This window comes from Panulirus ornatus, chromosome 36, assembly GCF_036320965.1.
Source record: "Panulirus ornatus isolate Po-2019 chromosome 36, ASM3632096v1, whole genome shotgun sequence".
NCBI lineage: Eukaryota > Metazoa > Arthropoda > Malacostraca > Decapoda > Palinuridae > Panulirus > Panulirus ornatus.
In genome coordinates, this window is record NC_092259.1 from 8,906,279 (window position 1) to 8,925,979 (window position 19,701).

At 36.9% G+C, this 19,701-nt stretch overlaps 1 protein-coding gene and 1 long non-coding RNA gene across 2 annotated transcripts in view; one reads left to right on the forward strand and one right to left on the reverse strand.

The window, feature by feature from the left end:
• Positions 1-5,887: 5,887 nt before the first annotated feature.
• On the forward strand, positions 5,888-17,340 carry eIF3e (eukaryotic translation initiation factor 3 subunit e). The gene is made up of 9 exons (XM_071683283.1): positions 5,888-6,038; positions 7,521-7,688; positions 12,394-12,504; positions 13,573-13,695; positions 13,979-14,171; positions 15,153-15,289; positions 15,504-15,739; positions 16,362-16,596; positions 17,169-17,340. The coding sequence occupies exons 1-9, from the start codon at positions 5,949-5,951 to the stop codon at positions 17,193-17,195; spliced, it is 1,320 nt and encodes a 439-aa protein (XP_071539384.1). The 5' UTR covers positions 5,888-5,948; the 3' UTR covers positions 17,196-17,340.
• The window catches only part of LOC139760304 (uncharacterized), a 37,973-nt gene continuing 29,518 nt past the window's right edge, over positions 11,247-19,701 (reverse strand). Inside the window, exon 3 of the long non-coding RNA XR_011715307.1 lies at positions 11,247-11,777. This is a non-coding gene — a long non-coding RNA (uncharacterized lncRNA). The remainder of the gene's footprint in view (positions 11,778-19,701) is intronic.

Consider the following 19,701-nt stretch of genomic DNA (forward strand, 5'->3'; position numbering starts at 1 on the left):
CTAGTCTTACGTTCTTAAAAGAAAAGAAAAATATTATATTGCCCCCTGTTGCTTATGGGTATTTAGTATGATAAATATTTCCAAATTTCATGAGAAAAACGCGGGGTGTTAAGAAACTTCATCTACAAAAAGGCATTATGGCTGGTATGTTTTATATGCCACGTGTCAGTGACTCACTTCCAGATGTGTGCGATAGAACTTGCTGGGATAATCTTATCTTCCTAACAGGTTTCATAAGATAATATCTTGGGACTTAGATGTACACATATATTCTTCTAGACTTGTAAGATGCAATGAAATTTGAATGCGACTCGAAACACAAGCTTGTCCAGTTCGTTAACCATGTGAACCATAACGTTCACATGTTCATAACTGAGTTGATGACCGCATTATATTTAACGCATTCGTTATAACCGTTTATGACAACTCTTTCCTTGAACTTAATTATCAAGGAAGAAAAATAGAAAAAAAAAAAAGATGGTTTTAAAAGGAGGGTAATGTTCGTGACTATTGATATGATACGCAGCAGCTGCACTAGTAAAGAGCAGCTACATCAAAACCTAAATCGCAACAGCTGCGAATAAGTTCATCGATGTTCATATCTATAATGAATATCTTACACCTGCAGGGAAAACGATGATGATACGGCTGTTATGAAAAAACAATCGAGCCATATAACGAATCAGGAAACTAAGTGACAGCCATTTAAGTAGCGCCTTTTTAGGCAGTAAAGGCATGTGAAAAATAAATGTAAGGCATCAAGGGAGCATTTGGTTGCCCTACTTAAAAAAAGAAAAAAAAAAGAGTATGTGGTCGCCCCTACCTGGAATAAAAAAAATCAAAACTACAACAGCGAGCTAACACGATGATTCACGGTCTGAGGAATATTCTAAGAAAGTCGGCCTTAATTTATTCAGTTTAGAGAACAAGAGGTTGAAAAGGGTCTCGGATTTAGGATACATCAGTCTGATTTCATTCCTGGCAATAAAATGCATTTTCTTTTATACTTCGTACATGTCAACGTAATCATTTCTAAAAGGACTGTAAATGTAAAGATGATTATCAGTGGAAGTAAGTGAATGCAAGATCAGAGAAGTGCTGAGGAAAAAAATATTAGCTTCAATCCGACTGAGTTTTTAAAAACGCGTCTCCGTGAGTTGTAATAGTTTTCAGACATTTCTCAAATCATGTTTGCTTTCCTTGTTCTTTTTTGTTCTTTTGAGACGCAGTTCGTCGTTAGTGATCTCTTATACCACCATCACAGCCTCGAAAGGATCAAATGGCTTGCATTCTTTTGTACAGCATTTATAAGCAACCTAAAATACAGCGCATCGTACTATCCTTTGCTAGGTTCCATCTTTGAATAACACATTCCTGTCTTGAGCACAACGGCAGGACCCTTTTCATTGTAATGGCATGACATTTTGACCAGGGTACGCCATCATGCCTAAAGATCATACCTCCAAACTCAAGGACTTTACATACTGCCAACAGCGCCTCAGACTGTCACACTACACTACTGCGTATGACACGCACACACACACACACACACACACACACACATACATATATATATATATATATATATATATATATATATATATATATATATATATATATATATATATTTATATTTATATATATATCACATGTTTACCAAATGGCGTCCTAGCTTCGTCTCTTCGATGTATATCAACTGACTTATATTTCTCTCTTGTGTCTCCCCTGATGAAGTGATTATTACACGAAAGTGCACTTGGGAACTTTTCGTGTTTCATTTTCCCCGTGGACTCATAGGAATATATATATATATATATATATATATATATATATATATATATATATATATATATATATATATATATATATAACCTGAGAGATGTCATCATAACATTACTGCACTAATTATGAAACGAACTTATCGTAAGATTTATTGACCTGGTCTTCAGATTTACTTTATTTAACTGCTCGTGAGTCAAGTGCCATAAACTAGTACCGTACCACTGTGTGTACTGTTAGGCGAATGTATGTACCATGACGCAAGACGAACTGGGTACCAACATATCGCCGATTCCACACCTACACGTCCCCGAGTCATTAAACAGACATCCTTCACCCCTACCATGTACGTACGTGTCTACGCTGTAACTTATGAAGCCGTTAACATAACAATAACAACGACACTAATAATATTAGAATAATAAAATAACAACAAAACAACAACAATAATAATAATAATAATAATAACAATAATAATAATAATAATAATAATAATAATAATAATAATAATAATAATAGACAAATGTTTGAGAATCTCGACCAAAAATGTTGCACGCTCTCCCATCGTGTTTGTCATCACCGACACTTGGAACTGGAGAGGCGTTCCACTGGCAACAGTTTATCTGCACCACCGCAGATACCCTAGTGCAGGCTGGCGTGCATGTGACGTCACAGGGCCTAAAAGTGAGCTAGCTAAACTAGGGACCGCGTCAGTAAAGCTTCGCCCGTTATCAGTCAGCCGTTAGTAAAGCCTCAGCCGTTTTCAGTCAGCCGTTAGTAAAGACACAGTCGCTATCAGCCAGACCGGCAGTAAAGTCATGGCAGTGTTTTATTGTAAAGATTAGCTCGTCCAACGGGTCATTGGCCAGTACAACAACGAGGCCTTTTTCACCCACGCTGTTCGTTACATCCAAACCTCTTATGCAGGCCAAGGATGTACCACTTTCTAAGACCAGTTCCCCAGCTGACATATTCTCAGCGTTAATCAGAGAGGATATACTCCTGTATGAAGGATGGATGGACTCTTGGTATATCCCACAGCGGATCTGTCCACCTTGTCAATCGTTGTTGCAAGACGCGCTTGCTAGTGTACGGGAGACATTTGATTAACCATAATGCGACACAAGCATTCGTTGAACCTACATCATGCATTTCCTCTCTCCTCTTTGTCTCTTATCTGACTTCTCTTCCCAATCCTAAACGTGTTAAAGGAGAGAGAGAGAGAGAGAGAGAGAGAGAGAGAGAGAGAGAGAGAGAGAGAGAGAGAGAGAGAGAGAGAGAGAGGTTTAATGGGCGAGAACCTGTGGTGCTTGATGCCTTGGTTCCCGCGGGTCCGACACCACTAAGCTGAACCACCTAGGCCATGATCACCAAGCACGCAACGTCTCTCTCTCTCTCTCTCTCTCTCTCTCTCTCTCTCTCTCTCTCTCTCTCTCTCTCTCTCTCTCTCTCTCTCTCTCTCGTGGTACAATTAAAGATATCTATCTATGCCATCAGTTCATGTTAAAGGATACCAGAATCAGATATACCAACATCCGTGACAAGGTATGCATTTCATTAAAGATGGAGAGTTTTACCCTTATGTACCATGCCTTCACTCCTATGAATGTATAAACAAACATACACCAGCCTAAGCCAGGTAGTCATCGACCAGCCGCGAGGGGAGGACCCACGCCTGAGTTGGGTGTGGGCCGGCTGATGGGGCCCCGCTCTGACTCAAGGTCAGTAACGCTATTACACCACAGGGCCCAGTTTGTGTGTGTGTGTGTGTGTGTGTGTGTGTGTGTGTGTGTGTGTGTGTGTGTGTGGTATCTTGTGTGCGCGTTGGGCGTGCGACTATGTGGGAGCCACACACCATCACTCACACGAGCAATCATGCACCATGAGGTACACACGGGTGAACCGGGATATAAATAATTCCAAGGCATAGCAACCACTGGGGTTGCTCGCCGCCACATAAAAAAAAACCCTAGAGCAACGCACCCCTGGCAACGCTACGACACATAAGAAACAGCATTTTTACCGAGGCCACGACTGAAGCCTTGCTAAAGCAGTTTCTTGTCTTGCAAGGTATTTCCAGGAAAAACAAAATTAATTCGTTAGCGTGATCTAAATCATCTAGTGTTTTAAGAATGTCAGATGGTAGACGGGTCTGTTCGCTAACCCTAGGGCGCAATAATATATCTCCTGACACCAAGAAGGATGTAGGAAAAGGCTTATGTCTGGTAGTGCATGGCATCGCTCACCGCAGCCTCATGAGAAGCCTGCATGATATATCAGGGAAACCTCATGTGTGTGTGTGTGTGTGTGTGTGTGTGTGTGTAGCCATGGTGACATGTGTTCAGCCAACGCTTGCCACTCATGAAAAAGAAAAACAATTTGGGCAAAAACTGAGCCGTACAAAGTGGGTCGTGCAGCGTGGGTCGTGCCGGGTGGATCGTGTAAGGAGGGGCAGTAAAATGACATGCAGGAAGGGCAAGGCCCTCTGTTGCATGATACGAGGGAAGGGTACAGCTCTCTGTAACAAAACCTCAAAGAAGAGCAAGGCCTTGTGTGACATGACAAGCAGAAAGGTTACGTCCCGTAGCAACATGGGACTGGAGACAAGGAGTGTCCTGTGTTACGTATAGTGGGGAAGGAATAAGGTCTGCTATGATTACGTGCATCTCCCATGACATCTGTAACTTCCCACATCATTCGTAATGTATATTCTAGTAATGCTCGGTTGTCAGTGGCCGTTTTTAATTCCAAAATAACTAATCTGAAATACATTATTAGACATGCTTCCATCGCAGGCACGCTGTATGTTTGAGTCTGTAGTTATAAATCGAAGACTATGCGTGTAAAGTCTTCGGTTATTTCCGAATGTGGCATCTGCAAATATCTTTTTTTTTTTTTTTCAAACAACGGCTCTTGCACGAAGTGTGAGATTATAATCATTAGTATCTCGACGTTTTTGGAAATTTGTCACGTTATCTGCTCCAGTTCGCAATACCATAATTACATGAAACTATTTTTGAAGGGAAAGACACAGTGTGCTCTAGACAGAAAGCTTATTCATTAGGTGATAATGCAGTTCTTTTGCTGAACAAAATAAATTGGATGAATACAATTTTTCCAGTAGGGAATTTCAGCATTTAAGAAAATAACAGGTAGTATCTGATCGTGTTGCAATATTCCTCGTCAAAAATTAAGGATCCAAGTAAAATAATACAAATAATTATTAAAAAATTTAAAGATAAACTATTACAAATAAGATTCTGCTATAAAAACTAACTGCAACGTGAAAACATATGCACTACCAATTTACGTTTAGGCGACGTTCTTTGAGAAATCAGTAATAAATGTGAATCTTTCTTTTAATCAATCTCAAGAAAAAAAAGAGCACAAAACGATAAAAATATACAGAATGATAGTCATCAGATGCGAGGCAAGATGACTTCCAGTAGTACTGGATGAAAATGTTTTCGTTCTACGTCACAGGCCCTTGAGAAAGTGTCAGATTAGACGACACACTTCTACATCATCACCACTATACAGCATCCTCTTCCTTCGTTTATGACATAGAATATATATATATAGCTTTGCCCCTGTAATGACACTACCATTTTTTTACGAGAAACCTGTTGATATTCTAATACATTCTAAAACAGTTACTGACTGGAAATTACTGAAGTTATAATTACGCCTTCAACTGAGTTCTGTATTAAATCTTATTATCCTACGTTGTGGCTGCCATGTCATGTATATGTCCAGTGTAACCAATAGACAAATTCAATAATCAAGGAACTGAATGCAGTTCATTTTTTTTTTTTTTTTTGTAAATAATCGGCAAGCATTTTATGTACGAAAAGAAAATAAATATTATTAATTTCACACTGTAATCATTACCAGCAAAAGAGATTCTCGAATTACAGACATATTGTCTCCTGGATACTCCTATGCTGTATTTCACAATAATCATTACTAGTGTATCATACTGTGTGCTGGTATAAAAAAAATCCCAAGCCTTCCAATACGTTACTTAGCGATTATTGTATAACGAATGCGTTACACTATTTTTTATTGTAATCTCAAAGATATATAATGAATAATAATGTAATACAATATGAAAAATGAAAATAAACTTTAACCTCGCGTCTTACTCACGTTTCCTACACTAACCAAACATGGCGGAGTACGACCTAACCTCAAAGTTAGGGCCGTTTTTGGACCGGCATCTGGTCTTCCCGCTCATGGAATTCTTAACTGTCAAAAAAGTAAGTTGCTATTAGTCAAGATGTGCTAAACGAAAGAATGAAACTGGGGTTAACATCCGCCATATCCGAGAACAGAGTGTCAGGCTGGAGAGCAACCCAATGTTTACATTTATGATACCGGCCAGAACGTTATTTTTGTGGTACCTATACAAGTTAAAATCAAATTTGGTTCAGTGAAAATATATATTAAATTAAAGTTTAGACATTCATATTTATTCTGATCACATATACTATCCCATTGCATATTACCCCAGTTAGAGGCAGGTAATGTAGTTTGTCTTTTACCACCATAATTTCATAACTTTAACCCTTTACCCCACTTTTTAACTGACAGTTGTTCCAGGTTCCTTGGCATCAGGCACCCTTCAGAATGATCAGCTTTTGAGTATAACATGCTAAAACATTTACTCTCATTATTTGAAGCCTATGGGTTCCAAGGCCATACTACGTTAAATGAAGTTTTATGGTAATCTGCAAATTCAGGCACTAATGATAACAACCAGTATGGTAATGTAATTAGTCATTAAATGACACTGCAAATAAATAGATGATTGTAAAATTACACTGTAAGGGCATAGACTTTTTGCATGTGAATTTGACTCAACAAACATATGTTCACAGGGTTTATGAGGATGCTGGGGCCTATTCAGGTGATAGGTAATATTAACAATACTAACTCTTGAACTTACTGTTGATGGAGGGAAGGGAAAAGAAAAATTGGTCATTTAATGGTAACGGAAAGTCTCATAAGAAAAAATATAATTCCAAAACCCTTACCCCACTCTCAACTAACCAAATCAAACAAACCTTATACAACAAACCCAATGAGAAAATCTTCATTTTCCTTCAGAAACAGAAAATCTGGAATACTCGGAGAACATCTTTTACAAGACCTTGCTATCTTTAAGAGTATTTTCTCAAGGAAAATACCATGCATGTATTTAAAGCAAGTAGAAAACAGAAGAATCATGTCACAATTCAGATGTCACAAAACATTAAAAAAAAATTTCTGTTCATTTGCTCCTTGAGACATTTATGTTTCAGTGGAACTGCACAGTATTTTCCTTCAGAGTTGTCAAAATATATTAATGTCAGTGTAGACATTCATTAATAGTAGTTCCCCACGGAATACATTCCAATGCACTCAAACATATGTGGTCCCTTACTTGCTACCATAACCACTTAGTAATAATTGAAATAATGAAACTACAGGTAGAAATTTTATTATTATGACAATTACATAAACTAGTGTTTGTTGTGCTGTATTTTATATAGTTTACTAATGAAATGGTTTGGTGTAGCAGTATGCACTGAAACAAAATCAGGTAATAGGGTATGGCATCTGATATGGAAACAGGAAAGCTAAATTCAAAGGTCTGTATGTTTCATTTAAACAATTATGTAAAGTACTGGTTATGTGCTGGTTATTCAACTAATGCAGTAATGAAAGCTAGGAATCAAGATCCCTGTAACACTTTTCAGATATATGATGTGACAGATCTTGAAAGGGCAAAGTTAGATCTGCTGTCTAGCACAAACATGTTAGATTTTGCCACGGACATCTATTCATCTCTCCACCCTGACCAACCTGTTCCAGACGAGATGCCAAAACGTAGGTCTCGCGTTGTGTCTGAACTGAAGCGCCTACAGGTAAAGAAATTTTTTACAGAATTAGTTTATGCATGTATACTTAATTAAATCTTCCCAACTCACATTCATTAAAAGCTTTTTTTCTTAAATATGCTTTTCAATACAAATGACATTACTGAGTACCTGTATTTTGAAATATAACTTGCAGTAATGCCAAATGTTAGTTTCCTCAAGAACCTGGATAGTGCCAATTAAAAGGTTATGAAACCTGAAGAATCAGTATTATATGTTCTGAACATGATTGGATTAGTAATGCCTGAGTCCTGGCTGGGGAAACTTGAATTTTTTATATCAACTTCTTTTCTACTGAAATTGCCAAGTTCTCAAATCTGTATGATGGAAAAATATATCCAGTATTTCACATACAGAAATGTAGACATTGTTTTCACAGCTTCTTTATAATTAAGATGTAATATCCAAATTTTTCACTCATTGAGAAATTCCAAGTCAGAGGTTTTATGTTTAAATGAAGCCAAATACAGTGTTGGAGAACTTAGGTGACTGTAGCAAATGACAGAAAAGGTATGATCTGTGAGATAATTCACAGATAAAACCATGGGACTTTTTGTTAAGTTATTGAAGTCGCATCAACTATAAAGGTTTTTACAAAACAGAATTTGAATACAAAAATTAAGCTGATACAATTGAGTTATGATAAGATTTTCTTACAATTTGGAACTCTGACTTTCCTCATCTAATAAATTTTTAAAAAGACATAAATTTGAGAAAATTAAACAATGGGTTCCACTATTTATACTGCTCAGTCATACTTTAATTCAAGCTACATTTAGCTGACTATCGGACAAAACATCATTGTATAATTGCAGTGATTAACAGCATGCTTACTCTACAGCTGTGAGTGAGATAGCCATGCAGCACTATCGCTAATTCAGTGGATTAAATAATTTTTCTAATGTTTACATAATATAATCATAAATGTACAGTTGAAGTGTTTCTATATATATTATTATTATTTATTATACTTTGTCGCTGTCTCCCGCGTTTGCGAGGTAGCGCAAGGAAACAGACGAAAGAAATGGCCCAACCCCCCCCATACACATGTATATACATACGCCCACACACGCAAATATACATACCTACACAGCTTTCCATGGTTTACCCCAGACGCTTCACATGCCTTGATTTAATCCACTGACAGCACGTCAACCCCGGTATACCACATCGCTCCAATTCACTCTATTCCTTGCCCTCCTTTCACCCTCCTGCATGTTCAGGCCCCGATCACACAAAATCTTTTTCACTCCATCTTTCCACCTCCAATTTGGTCTCCCTCTTCTCCTTGTTCCCTCCACCTCCGACACATATATCCTCTTGGTCAATCTTTCCTCACTCATCCTCTCCATATGCCCAAACCACTTCAAAACACCCTCTTCTGCTCTCTCAACCACGCTCTTTTTATTTCCACACATCTCTCTTACCCTTACGTTGCTCACTCGATCAAACCACCTCACACCACACATTGTCCTCAAACATCTCATTTCCAGCACATCCATCCTCCTGCGCACAACTCTATCCATAGCCCACGCCTCGCAACCATACAACATTGTTGGAACCACTATTCCTTCAAACATACCCATTTTTGCTTTCCGAGATAATGTTCTCGACTTCCACACATTCTTCAAGGCCCCCAGGATTTTCGCCCCCTCCCCCATCCTATGATCCACCTCCGCTTCCATGGTTCCATCCGCTGCCAGATCCACTCCCAGATATCTAAAACACTTCACTTCCTCCAGTTTTTCTCCATTCAAACTCACCTCCCAATTGACTTGACCCTCAACCCTACTGTACCTAATAACCTTGCTCTTATTCACATTTACTCTTAACTTTCTTCTTCCACACACTTTTCCAAACTCAGTCACCAGCTTCTGCAGTTTCTCACATGAATCAGCCACCAGTGCTGTATCATCAGTGAACAACAACTGACTCACTTCCCAAGCTCTCTCATCCCCAACAGACTTCATACTTGCCCCTCTTTCCAAAACTCTTGCATTTACCTCCCTAACAACCCCATCCATAAACAAATTAAACAACCATGGAGACATCACACACCCCTGCCGCAAACCTACATTCACTGAGAACCAATCACTTTCCTCTCTTCCTACACGTACACATGCCTTACATCCTCGATAAAAACTTTTCACTGCTTCTAACAACTTTCCTCCCACACCATATATTCTTAATACCTTCCACAGAGCATCTCTATCAACTCTATCATATGCCTTCTCCAGATCCATAAATGCTACATACAAATCCATTTGCTTTTCTAAGTATTTCTCACATACATTCTTCAAAGCAAACACCTGATCCACACATCCTCTACCACTTCTGAAACCACACTGCTCTTCCCCAATCTGATGCTCTGTACATGCCTTCACCCTCTCAATCAATACCCTCCCATATAATTTACCAGGAATACTCAACAAACTTATACCTCTGTAATTTGAGCACTCACTCTTATCCCCATTGCCTTTGTACAATGGCACTATGCACGCATTCCGCTAATCCTCAGGCACCTCACCATGAGTCATACATACATTAAATAACCTTACCAACCAGTCAACAATACAGTCACCCCCTTTTTTAATAAATTCTATATATATGACAGCAAAAATAAAATTAAAAAACCTAACTTACACTGTATGTTAGTAAGAGGCATGCCTTGCACAGGTGTCTTATTTTTACTGGTTGTCGGCTGGGAGAAGGGAATATGATCCAAAAGTGATACTTGATAGTAGGATTATGTCAGTCACAGGATGTAAGCTTTGGTTATATTGTAGTTATGCAGGGATTTAGCAGCATGGTGCAGTTTTGATGAAAATTAATGTATATCCTCAATGAAGATAAAACTGATTCAACTATATCATTCATTCCTTTCATTAAGTATATCTGAAAAAACTAATAAAAGACTGATATTCTGACTTCTGTATTGAAGGATATTCAAGAATACCTAAGTTTTGTGTATTCTGTTGTCGGTCATTGTACCTCCATTTCTATAGGGTTGATCAAGTGCATACAACATCCATCGTGCATATCCATAACTTAATTGAAATGTGCATCATTGAAGAAAGACATGTACTCACAGCTTTACAATCCAAGCTGCACAAAATGCCTCCACTGAAGACAATCAGTTGAAATTCATATGCTACCATCATATGATATTCAGAATATTCATAGAATATAATGGTTGTTGACTCTTTCTTCAATTAAATTGTCATAAACTAAAGTATAATGCTTAAAACAGTATCAAAAGATTTCTTCATGTCTGACTATGTGTGAACTTTATAACATCCAGTTACTGAGTGTTGATGCTTCTGTATAGATGTAAGGAACTTTTTCAGGTCTTTCTTGAAACTACACAAAGGTCTCTCCATGATGTACTTTATGTTTCCCCCAAATAAACTGAAGATTCTTTGGTCCTGCATGTTCATTCACTTCCCTCTGGTTTCTGAAGGCACCAATATTTTACTGGATTTTAAATATTGTAATGTATGTTATTCCAGTAAGGATTTCTATAGTGTTGAGTCAAGGGATGTTCTACTCTCTCTCTCTCTCTCTCTCTCTCTCTCTCTCTCTCTCTCTCTCTCTCTCTCTCTCTGACTATATTTAGGAATCTTTTCCTTCAGTTTTAAGGAATGAATCAGTGCATGGAAGAAACCCTTGACTGAAATGCTACTTTGGATGTCAAGCACTGATATGCTGTTTCCCCTAGTGTCTCAGTGTGTTTATATTATGAAATTAATGAAAAGTACATTTATATTTTTTCATTTCTAATTTTTCATGGCAGTAGAACTAAAATTTGAAAGCATGGCAAATTTCATAAATTCAAAACTGTCACCGATTGAAATAATTTAACCACATAATCTAGATTTTGTCTTCTACAATTTTCAGTTGTGGCAACTAATGCTAAACATGGCAACTACAAAACTGCTGTTTATGAGTGACACTAACCTTTTGAAAAGGCCAAGTTGCAGAGGATAAGTTGAGATAATATAAATGTTGCAAAGAGAACGTTGAAGCTGCATCTCTCTTACTCTTAATAATGCCAGAACTTTTTATCTTGCAAAGTATCTGTAAGAAAAAGAATAGGATAGGAGAAAAGAATTAATGTTAATACACTTCTTTATCAACCCTATGCACTTAAGGATGTGTTTGTGATTTTTGGGGAATGTTTGGTCCACCCCAGGGAACTGGGAACGGAGTAATGATTGATAGAAAAAACATTTTATAAAATGTATTTATCTCTAGTATAAATGTCTGAAAAATGTCTCAAACTTTTAGTGGTTGTAGAGTAATATATTTCATTATTATTAGTTTTTGAATACATTGCTTCCTACACATGCAGTTGAAAACATAATTTAGGGGCTATTTTCAAAGAAAAGTCCTTGACAGGCTTCCTTACATGCATTATCTCTGCTGAGTTAATAGTTTTAATAGTTAACTATCATTACATGTAAGATAAATTCTACGTATATAAGAAACAGTGAACATCTAAGCCTAAAACATGGTTTACTCTTAAGTTGAAACACATTGAATGAGGGAGTTTAGATAATACAAAACAACTTACTTTTAGGATTGTATGTACGGAAAATATTTTTCGTTTAAGTGCTTACATCAAGTAAGACATCTCCATGGTTTCATATTGAATTTTATTATCGTTATTATTATTATTATTTTAATTTTTTAGATGGAAACTGATCCCATCTTCAAAATCTTCGGTGATAGTGATGTACAGAAGCAGATGCAGACTTCTCGTGATCAACGCACCCTTATGCAATATCTAATGGAAAACCATGATGTAAGTAGAACAAACCTCTAATATAGCACTGGAAAAAGTCCATAACAGGGTTTGCAGTTTATCATATTCTAAAAGGACTTCGAATTACTTAAAAAATACACTGAGGTCATTTTCATCTACATAAAGATATACACTTGAGTATTTATATATGTCAAGATATAAGTAATTTAAGCTGCTTTTGTCAGGTGTACCTTTGTTTATGAGTGCTGACTCTGAGGAAATGCTGTATGATTCCAAAACCATGTCATATTTTATTAATATCCTTGACTATGTATTACACTTAAGAAAGATAAGATTTAGCAGTGTATGGAGAAGTGTAGTGATAGGATTGTGCAGATATGATATTCTCCACTAGCCACCCAAATGGATTTGCATATTTGAGAGAGCGACATGCTTTGTAAACTGGATATATATTTTTTTCTTTTAGATACTATGTGGAGCATTTCATCATAGTGATCCAACAGTGATACAATTTATTTGATAAATGTCTTGTAACTGAATCACAGATGCACATTTCTTTCTTTTCTTTCATACATACATGCTTATTATCATTTTTTTTTTTTTATACTTTGATGGTGTCTTCCGCAATAGTGAGGTAGCGCAAGGAAACAGACGAAAGAATGGCTCAACCCACCCACATACACGTGTATATACATAACGCCCAGACACGCACATATACATACCTATACATTTCAACATATACATACATATACATACAGACATATACATATATACACATGTACATATTCATACATGTTACCTTCATCCATTCCCGCCGCCATCCCGCCACACATGAAATGAAATATATTATTTCATGAATGGCGACGGGAATGAATAAGGGCAGACAGTATGAATCATGTACATGAGTATATATGTATATGTCTATGTGTGTATGTATATATGTATACAGTGAGATGTATAGGTATGTATATGTGAGTGTGTGGACGTGTATGTATATACATGTGTATGTGGGTGGGTTGGGCCATTCTTTCGTCTGTTTCCTTACGCCACCTCGCTAATGCGGGAGACAGCGACAAAGTATAATAAATAAATAAATATATTTTACAGTTCCATCCAGAGATGTTGGATACCCTATACTCATATGCAAAATTTCAATATGAATGTGGTAACTATACTGCAGCTGCAGACTACTTGTATCTCCATCGTGGACTTGTACCTGTCAATGACAAGGTATGACAACTAGTGCTGTTTACCAGATCTGAACTAAATTTAGTTGTAATTTATAGTTTGTTTTGACATAAGACGAAGCATGTTACCAAAACAATATATGATTAATCATGTATAGTACACCTAAATGTTATTTTCCTGATATGGAGATGGCATATTATATAGTTATAAATAATGTTCTTTGTGACCTGATGAATTGGCCCATATGTATACTCGAGAGTTTTTGTTGATGAATTGTATGATAATTGATTTGAATATTCATTATACCTTTAAATTTTTGTTTTAGAACTTTCTTAATGGTCTTTGGGGAAAACTAGCATCTGAGATTCTGACCCAGCACTGGGAAAATTCGCTGGAGGACCTAAATCGTCTTAAGGAATTCATTGAAAGCAATCTTACATCACCACCACTGCAGGCCCTTCAACAACGTACTTGGCTGATACACTGGTCTCTCTTTGTCTTTTTCAATCATCCTAAAGGTAATTTAAAAATTTTATCTTCAAAATCAAAGAAATCAGATTTTGGATGGTTACAGGGAATTAAGTAGATTGCCTTTGCCAGTTTTTAGGCTAAAATAGTTGTACTGTAGATGTTTAGTTACAATGTAAGTGCGCATAGCCTTCAGCACAGCCACCAACTACTGTTTACAATATGAAGTCCTTTTCTATATAGCTAAATGTGATTTGAAATAAATAAATGATTTATGTAAACAAATACAGTATTCAATTCTGAATGTGGCTTTGGAGGAAAGCTAAAAGCATCCAGGAGTTTCTGTCAAGAGAGTAAGACATGTGAAAGTAGGATATGAGAGTCAGTGGTTCAAGGCGAAGGTGGGTCAAAGGCAGTGGTGTGTGATGTCATCATGACTGTTTATCCTGCTTAAACATTGGTTGAAGTGATGTCATCATGACTGTTTATCCTGCTTAAACATTGGTTGAAAGCCTGGTTAGTGCCACAGCATAAAGACAACAGAAAGAACAAAAGAGAATGTTCAAATTACAGAGGTATAAGTATGTTGAATGTACTATGTAAGTAGTATGGTCGACTGGCTTTTATAAGGGGTAGTGATATTCACAGAACATCAGACTGGGGAGGAAAAATGTGGCTCCAGTTGAAGTAAAAGTTGTGTGAATCAGGTGTTTACTTAGAAGAATCTTTGTGAGAAATGAACAGAAAAACAAAAGAATTTGTAAGTGGCTTTTATGGATTTGGAAGCATATGACTGCATTCTTAGAGATGCTTTGTGAAAGTTATATATGTGGTGTAGGAGGGAGGCTACTAGTGAGGAATTTCTGTCAAGAAATTAAGAAGTGTTCAAGTAAATAGAAAGGGAATGGTTCCATGTAAAGGTGGGTCTGTGGCAAGGGTATATGTTTATGGATGGGGTGGTGAGGGAGGTAATAATTTAAAATATACTAAAATGCATTTGTAAATTTTTGTTGTTTTCCATTGATTTCTAGGACGGGAGCTGATAATTGAGATGTTCCTGTACCAACAGCCATACCTAAACGCCTTACAAACTATGTGTCCTCATGTCCTTCGCTATTTGGCTACTGCAGTTGTCATTAACAAGAATAGTAGGAGGGCTGCAATGAAGGTTAGTTTTTTGCTACTGGACTCTCTTAATCATAAACTCTTAGCTTATTTTTATTTTCTTAATTCTATCCTGTTGATCAAGTTACTCTTCTAATTGCTAATCTGCACCATTGTATTTTTGATAGTGTAATTGCATTTTTATCATATAAAATTTAATTCATGAATTGTTTCACTCCTTTAAAGATTACATGTATGATACAGTTATTTAACTTTAGGACCTTGTGAGAGTAATTCAGCAAGAGAGCTACACATACAAGGATCCTATCACAGAATTCCTGGCACATCTTTATGTTGACTTCGACTTTGATGCAGCACAAGAGAAGCTTCAGCAATGTGCTGCTGTCTTACAAAATGATTTCTTCCTTGTGGCATGTCAAAGTGACTTCATTGAGAATGCTAGGCTTATGATCTTCGAACTGTTCTGCAGAATTCATCAGTGCATCAGTATTAAGTAAGCTCCTGAGATGAATATTCAGTTGTGTAGGTTTGAGTGACTAGCCTTACACCAAACCCTTACCTCCAACCTTCCCCCTTGATCCCCATCCATGGGGACATTTATATATTACCTTAGTGCTGTATCGTAAATCATGTTAGCTGTTAGCTCACTTTTTTTACAGCTAGTTTGTTAGCTTGTAAGATCTACTTTTTCTTAAATGTAGGTTAGTACTTCTGTCCATCAGTTAAAAAAGGTTGGGACACTGTAAACATTAAATTGAGGCCAGAATTAATATTGAGGCTTTTACAGCTAAAGACAGACTGTAGAGAGTGAATGACTAAAGGAATAATCATTGATAAGTACATATCCGTTAATCAAGTTAGATACAGTTCTCTTCCCCTCATTTTTAACGTGGAATTGATATATATGATGGAAGTAGATAAAGAAGAGGAGCAGAATTAAGATCACTGCCTTTGACTGTTTGAATTCTTCAAACTATTTGTTCATTTACCATTGTAAAAAGTTAAAAGTTCCTAGTTATGACAGGATTTCTTCCTGAAAATGTCCTTTTTGAATGAGAGAAAACTAGTGACTAAACCTTGAAATCAGTATTTACATGCATTCCATTATTTCACAGCATGCTGGCAGAGAAGCTGGACATGACACCCAAAGATGCTGAGAGGTGGATTGTTAATCTTATACGACAGGCCAAATTGGATGCTAAGATAGATTCTCAGCAAGGTCATGTTGTGATGGGAACGCAAGCTGTATCTCCATATCAGCAGCTCATTGAGAAAACTAAGACCCTCAGTTTTCGTACACAAATGCTTTCCATGAACGTGGAGAAAAAGGCACAGGCAAGATACAGTGAGGTGGGTATGTTTTTAGGTGATGGCAAATTTAATGATCTAGTGAAGAAGATTAAGGGAATTAATTATCATGCATATTTATGTGACTATGGCACAAGCACATGCACACACACACACAAAAAAAAATCATTACCAAAGTTTCCATAATCCTGAAGTATTAAAAGGTTAAATTCTTTGGCTTTGTTGGAAATCCAGCATTCACTGATCAAGTACTTCAACAATTTTGAATAGTTTAACTTTCATGGTTCTAACACACTATCAACTACTTGACAGTAAAGTTTGTTTCAGTCATGAGAATTTTGTTTTTCTTTTTCTGTATGTTTATTCCTAGGGTACTAGAGTATATGGTGTATTTGTTGTGTTTATATTCAGGCTCAGTTTGGCTGAGTAAACGAATGTCGTGTGCCTTAGCAGATCACACATTCCTACCTTAGTTGTCAATTCTAATGATGATAGTAAGAACTGTATTATACAAGTATGTTACATCAGCCTTTGTCCTGTAAGCAATAATAATTTACAAGTATTAATAATTGTAAAAGACTATCAGCAGTAAGCTTTGTCTTCTCTTATTTCAGGGTCCGAGCTGGGCTGTAGCAACCTAGTGCTCCAGTCATCTACCTATTGGATATCTTCAGATATGTAAACTGGGTACATGACAATTTTTTACCTGATGAAGCATAAATAAAGAAATGGAAATCATCTTATAATCCAAAATGTATTTCTTTATACTAATAAGCAGAAAACCCCTCTGTAGTTTTCATACATACCTCAGAATTTGGAAATGCAGGGGTAGGCAAACTTTCTCAGTTAGCACATGAATTGTAGCTCTGGATAAGTAGTATACTTTGAAAAAATATTTAACAGTAATTGTGTTGAGCTGTCTCACAAGTCACTTAAGATGCTATAGTTTAGATGGCTACAAAAAAGGATCCCTGGTACTATGTTTAAACTTACAGCACATATCTTGTGTGTATAATTTTCTGGAAAGTATTTTTTTTTTCAAATCCCACAGAATGAATTTTAATTGTTGTAATAAGTATAATTTGAGAAGTATTATTATTATTATTAATATTATTATTATTATACTTTGTTGCTGTCTCCCGCGTTAGCAAGGTAGCACAAGGAAACAGACGAAAGAATGGCCCAACCCACCCACATACACGTCCACACACGCACATATACATACCTATACATTTCAACGTATACATATATGTATACATACACAGACATATACATATGTACATAATTCATACTTGCTGCTTTTATTCATCCCTGTCGCCACCCTGCCACACATGAAAAGACACCCCACTCCCCCTGCGAGGTAGCGCTAGGAAAAGACAACATAAGCCACATTCGTTCACACTCAGTATCTAGCTGTCATGTATAATTCACCGAAACCACAGCTCCCTTTCTACAACCAGGCCTCACAAAACTTTCCATGGTTTACCCCAATACTCACATGCCCTGGTTCAATCCACTGACAGCACGTCGACCCTGGTATACCACATCATTCCAATTCACTCTATTCCTTGCATGCCTTTCACCCTCCTGCATGTTCAGGCCCCGATCTCTCAAAATCTTTTTCACTCCATCCTTCCACCTCCAATTTGATCTCCCACTTCTCCTCGTTCCCTCCACCTCTGACACATATATCCTCTTTGTCAATCTTTCCAAACTGGAACCTTATTCTGTCATATTTCACCTCTTATAATTTCTAGCCTTGTTTCAACTCTTTTTGCCATGGTCACCCCTTTGAAGTAGTTCAAGAAGGGACCAAGCATCAGAGATGGACTTTAAAAAAAGAAAAATGATAATGAATACAGTTCCTTCAGGGAAAAACACTACATAGTTGTGAGCAAAAACATTCTAATGTAAGGTTCTTACCATGCATTATTCTCATAAGGTTTTGAAAAGGATGTGTAACAGTAATATCTATATCTCTGATGCCTGTTCCCTTTGGGAAGTTCTACAAGAGGATGGCCAAGGCAAAAGAGTCCCCATTACTGATGAAATCCAGTACCGGTTCTTTGCCATTAACAGGCAACTCTAGCAAAGTGTTTTCAGAGGCTTCTATCTAATGTTATCAACATCTAATATAACCTAATGTGTCTACTCAACGTTCCAACCTACTACCTCTACGGAATGGCCACGGCTAATGTTTCGACATATAGAGGGATAGAATTGACAAAAGAATAATCTATGTAGCTGCATAGCTGCATGTACACAATCCACTCTGTGGAATTGAGGACAGAGTTTGTGATAAAAAAAAATTTAGAAGAATTATTATTTCTACTGCGCATTAAGTTATGCTTAGCAGTATAATTACAAGAAATTTAATGGCACAAGATGTATGATAATACCATATAAAAATGACCTACATAGAGGAAAGACTTAAAATAATGTGAATTATTTGGCAGAAAGCCGCAAGAGTGATGTGGCCTGTTAAGAGGCAATGATATAGCTTTTGGATAAGAGGACTTGAACTTTAATGTCAATTTACACAACTGATTAATTTAACCCATCAGACTGAAATGAAACGAGCAATGAGAGCTACTAGGTAGGTTATATTTCTGTAATTATTTTTCTACTGACAGCTTATAAAGGAACAGGATACCAGCAATATATGTGACAACTCCAACCTTCTAACTCCTCCTCAGTTTCCCCTTTTCCTTGTTCCTTCCACTTAAGCCCTCCATTTTCCTGCAGTGAGCACTATCCGCTACAAAGTCTTACCCAATGGTAAAATCATGTCCAGGTAAAGGAAGTTCAAGAGGTGGGGTCCTACGAGTGCTGAACTTTATCCCCATATTGTACAAATAGAAATTTAAAGGTAATTACATACACCAGTGCACATACAAAGAGAGACAAAGAGAAAGGAAAGGCAATACTTGTGCTTGAGTGTAAAGTGGAATTCAGTACTTGCTGAGAAAACAGCTGAATGCCAAAACTCGATCATTGTGATCAGAGAAGCTATAAAGCCCACAACTGGAAAAGTTTAAGAATGTACAAAATGATAAAAGGATGTTATACAGAATGTTAACATTGATAAAAGAGTTCAGAGGAATTTTAAAGCGTTAGCAGGTGAAAGTTATGTTCATGAATAAGTCA

Bases quoted from the DNA above. Each gene is read 5' to 3' on its own strand.
- eIF3e (XM_071683283.1), top strand. From the start codon at position 5,949: ATGGCGGAGTACGACCTAACCTCAAAGTTAGGGCCGTTTTTGGACCGG. The intron at 12,505-13,572 runs GTAAGTAGAACA...TATATTTTACAG, and splicing joins ATCTAATGGAAAACCATGAT to TTCCATCCAGAGATGTTGGA. The intron at 15,290-15,503 runs GTTAGTTTTTTG...ATTTAACTTTAG, and splicing joins GTAGGAGGGCTGCAATGAAG to GACCTTGTGAGAGTAATTCA.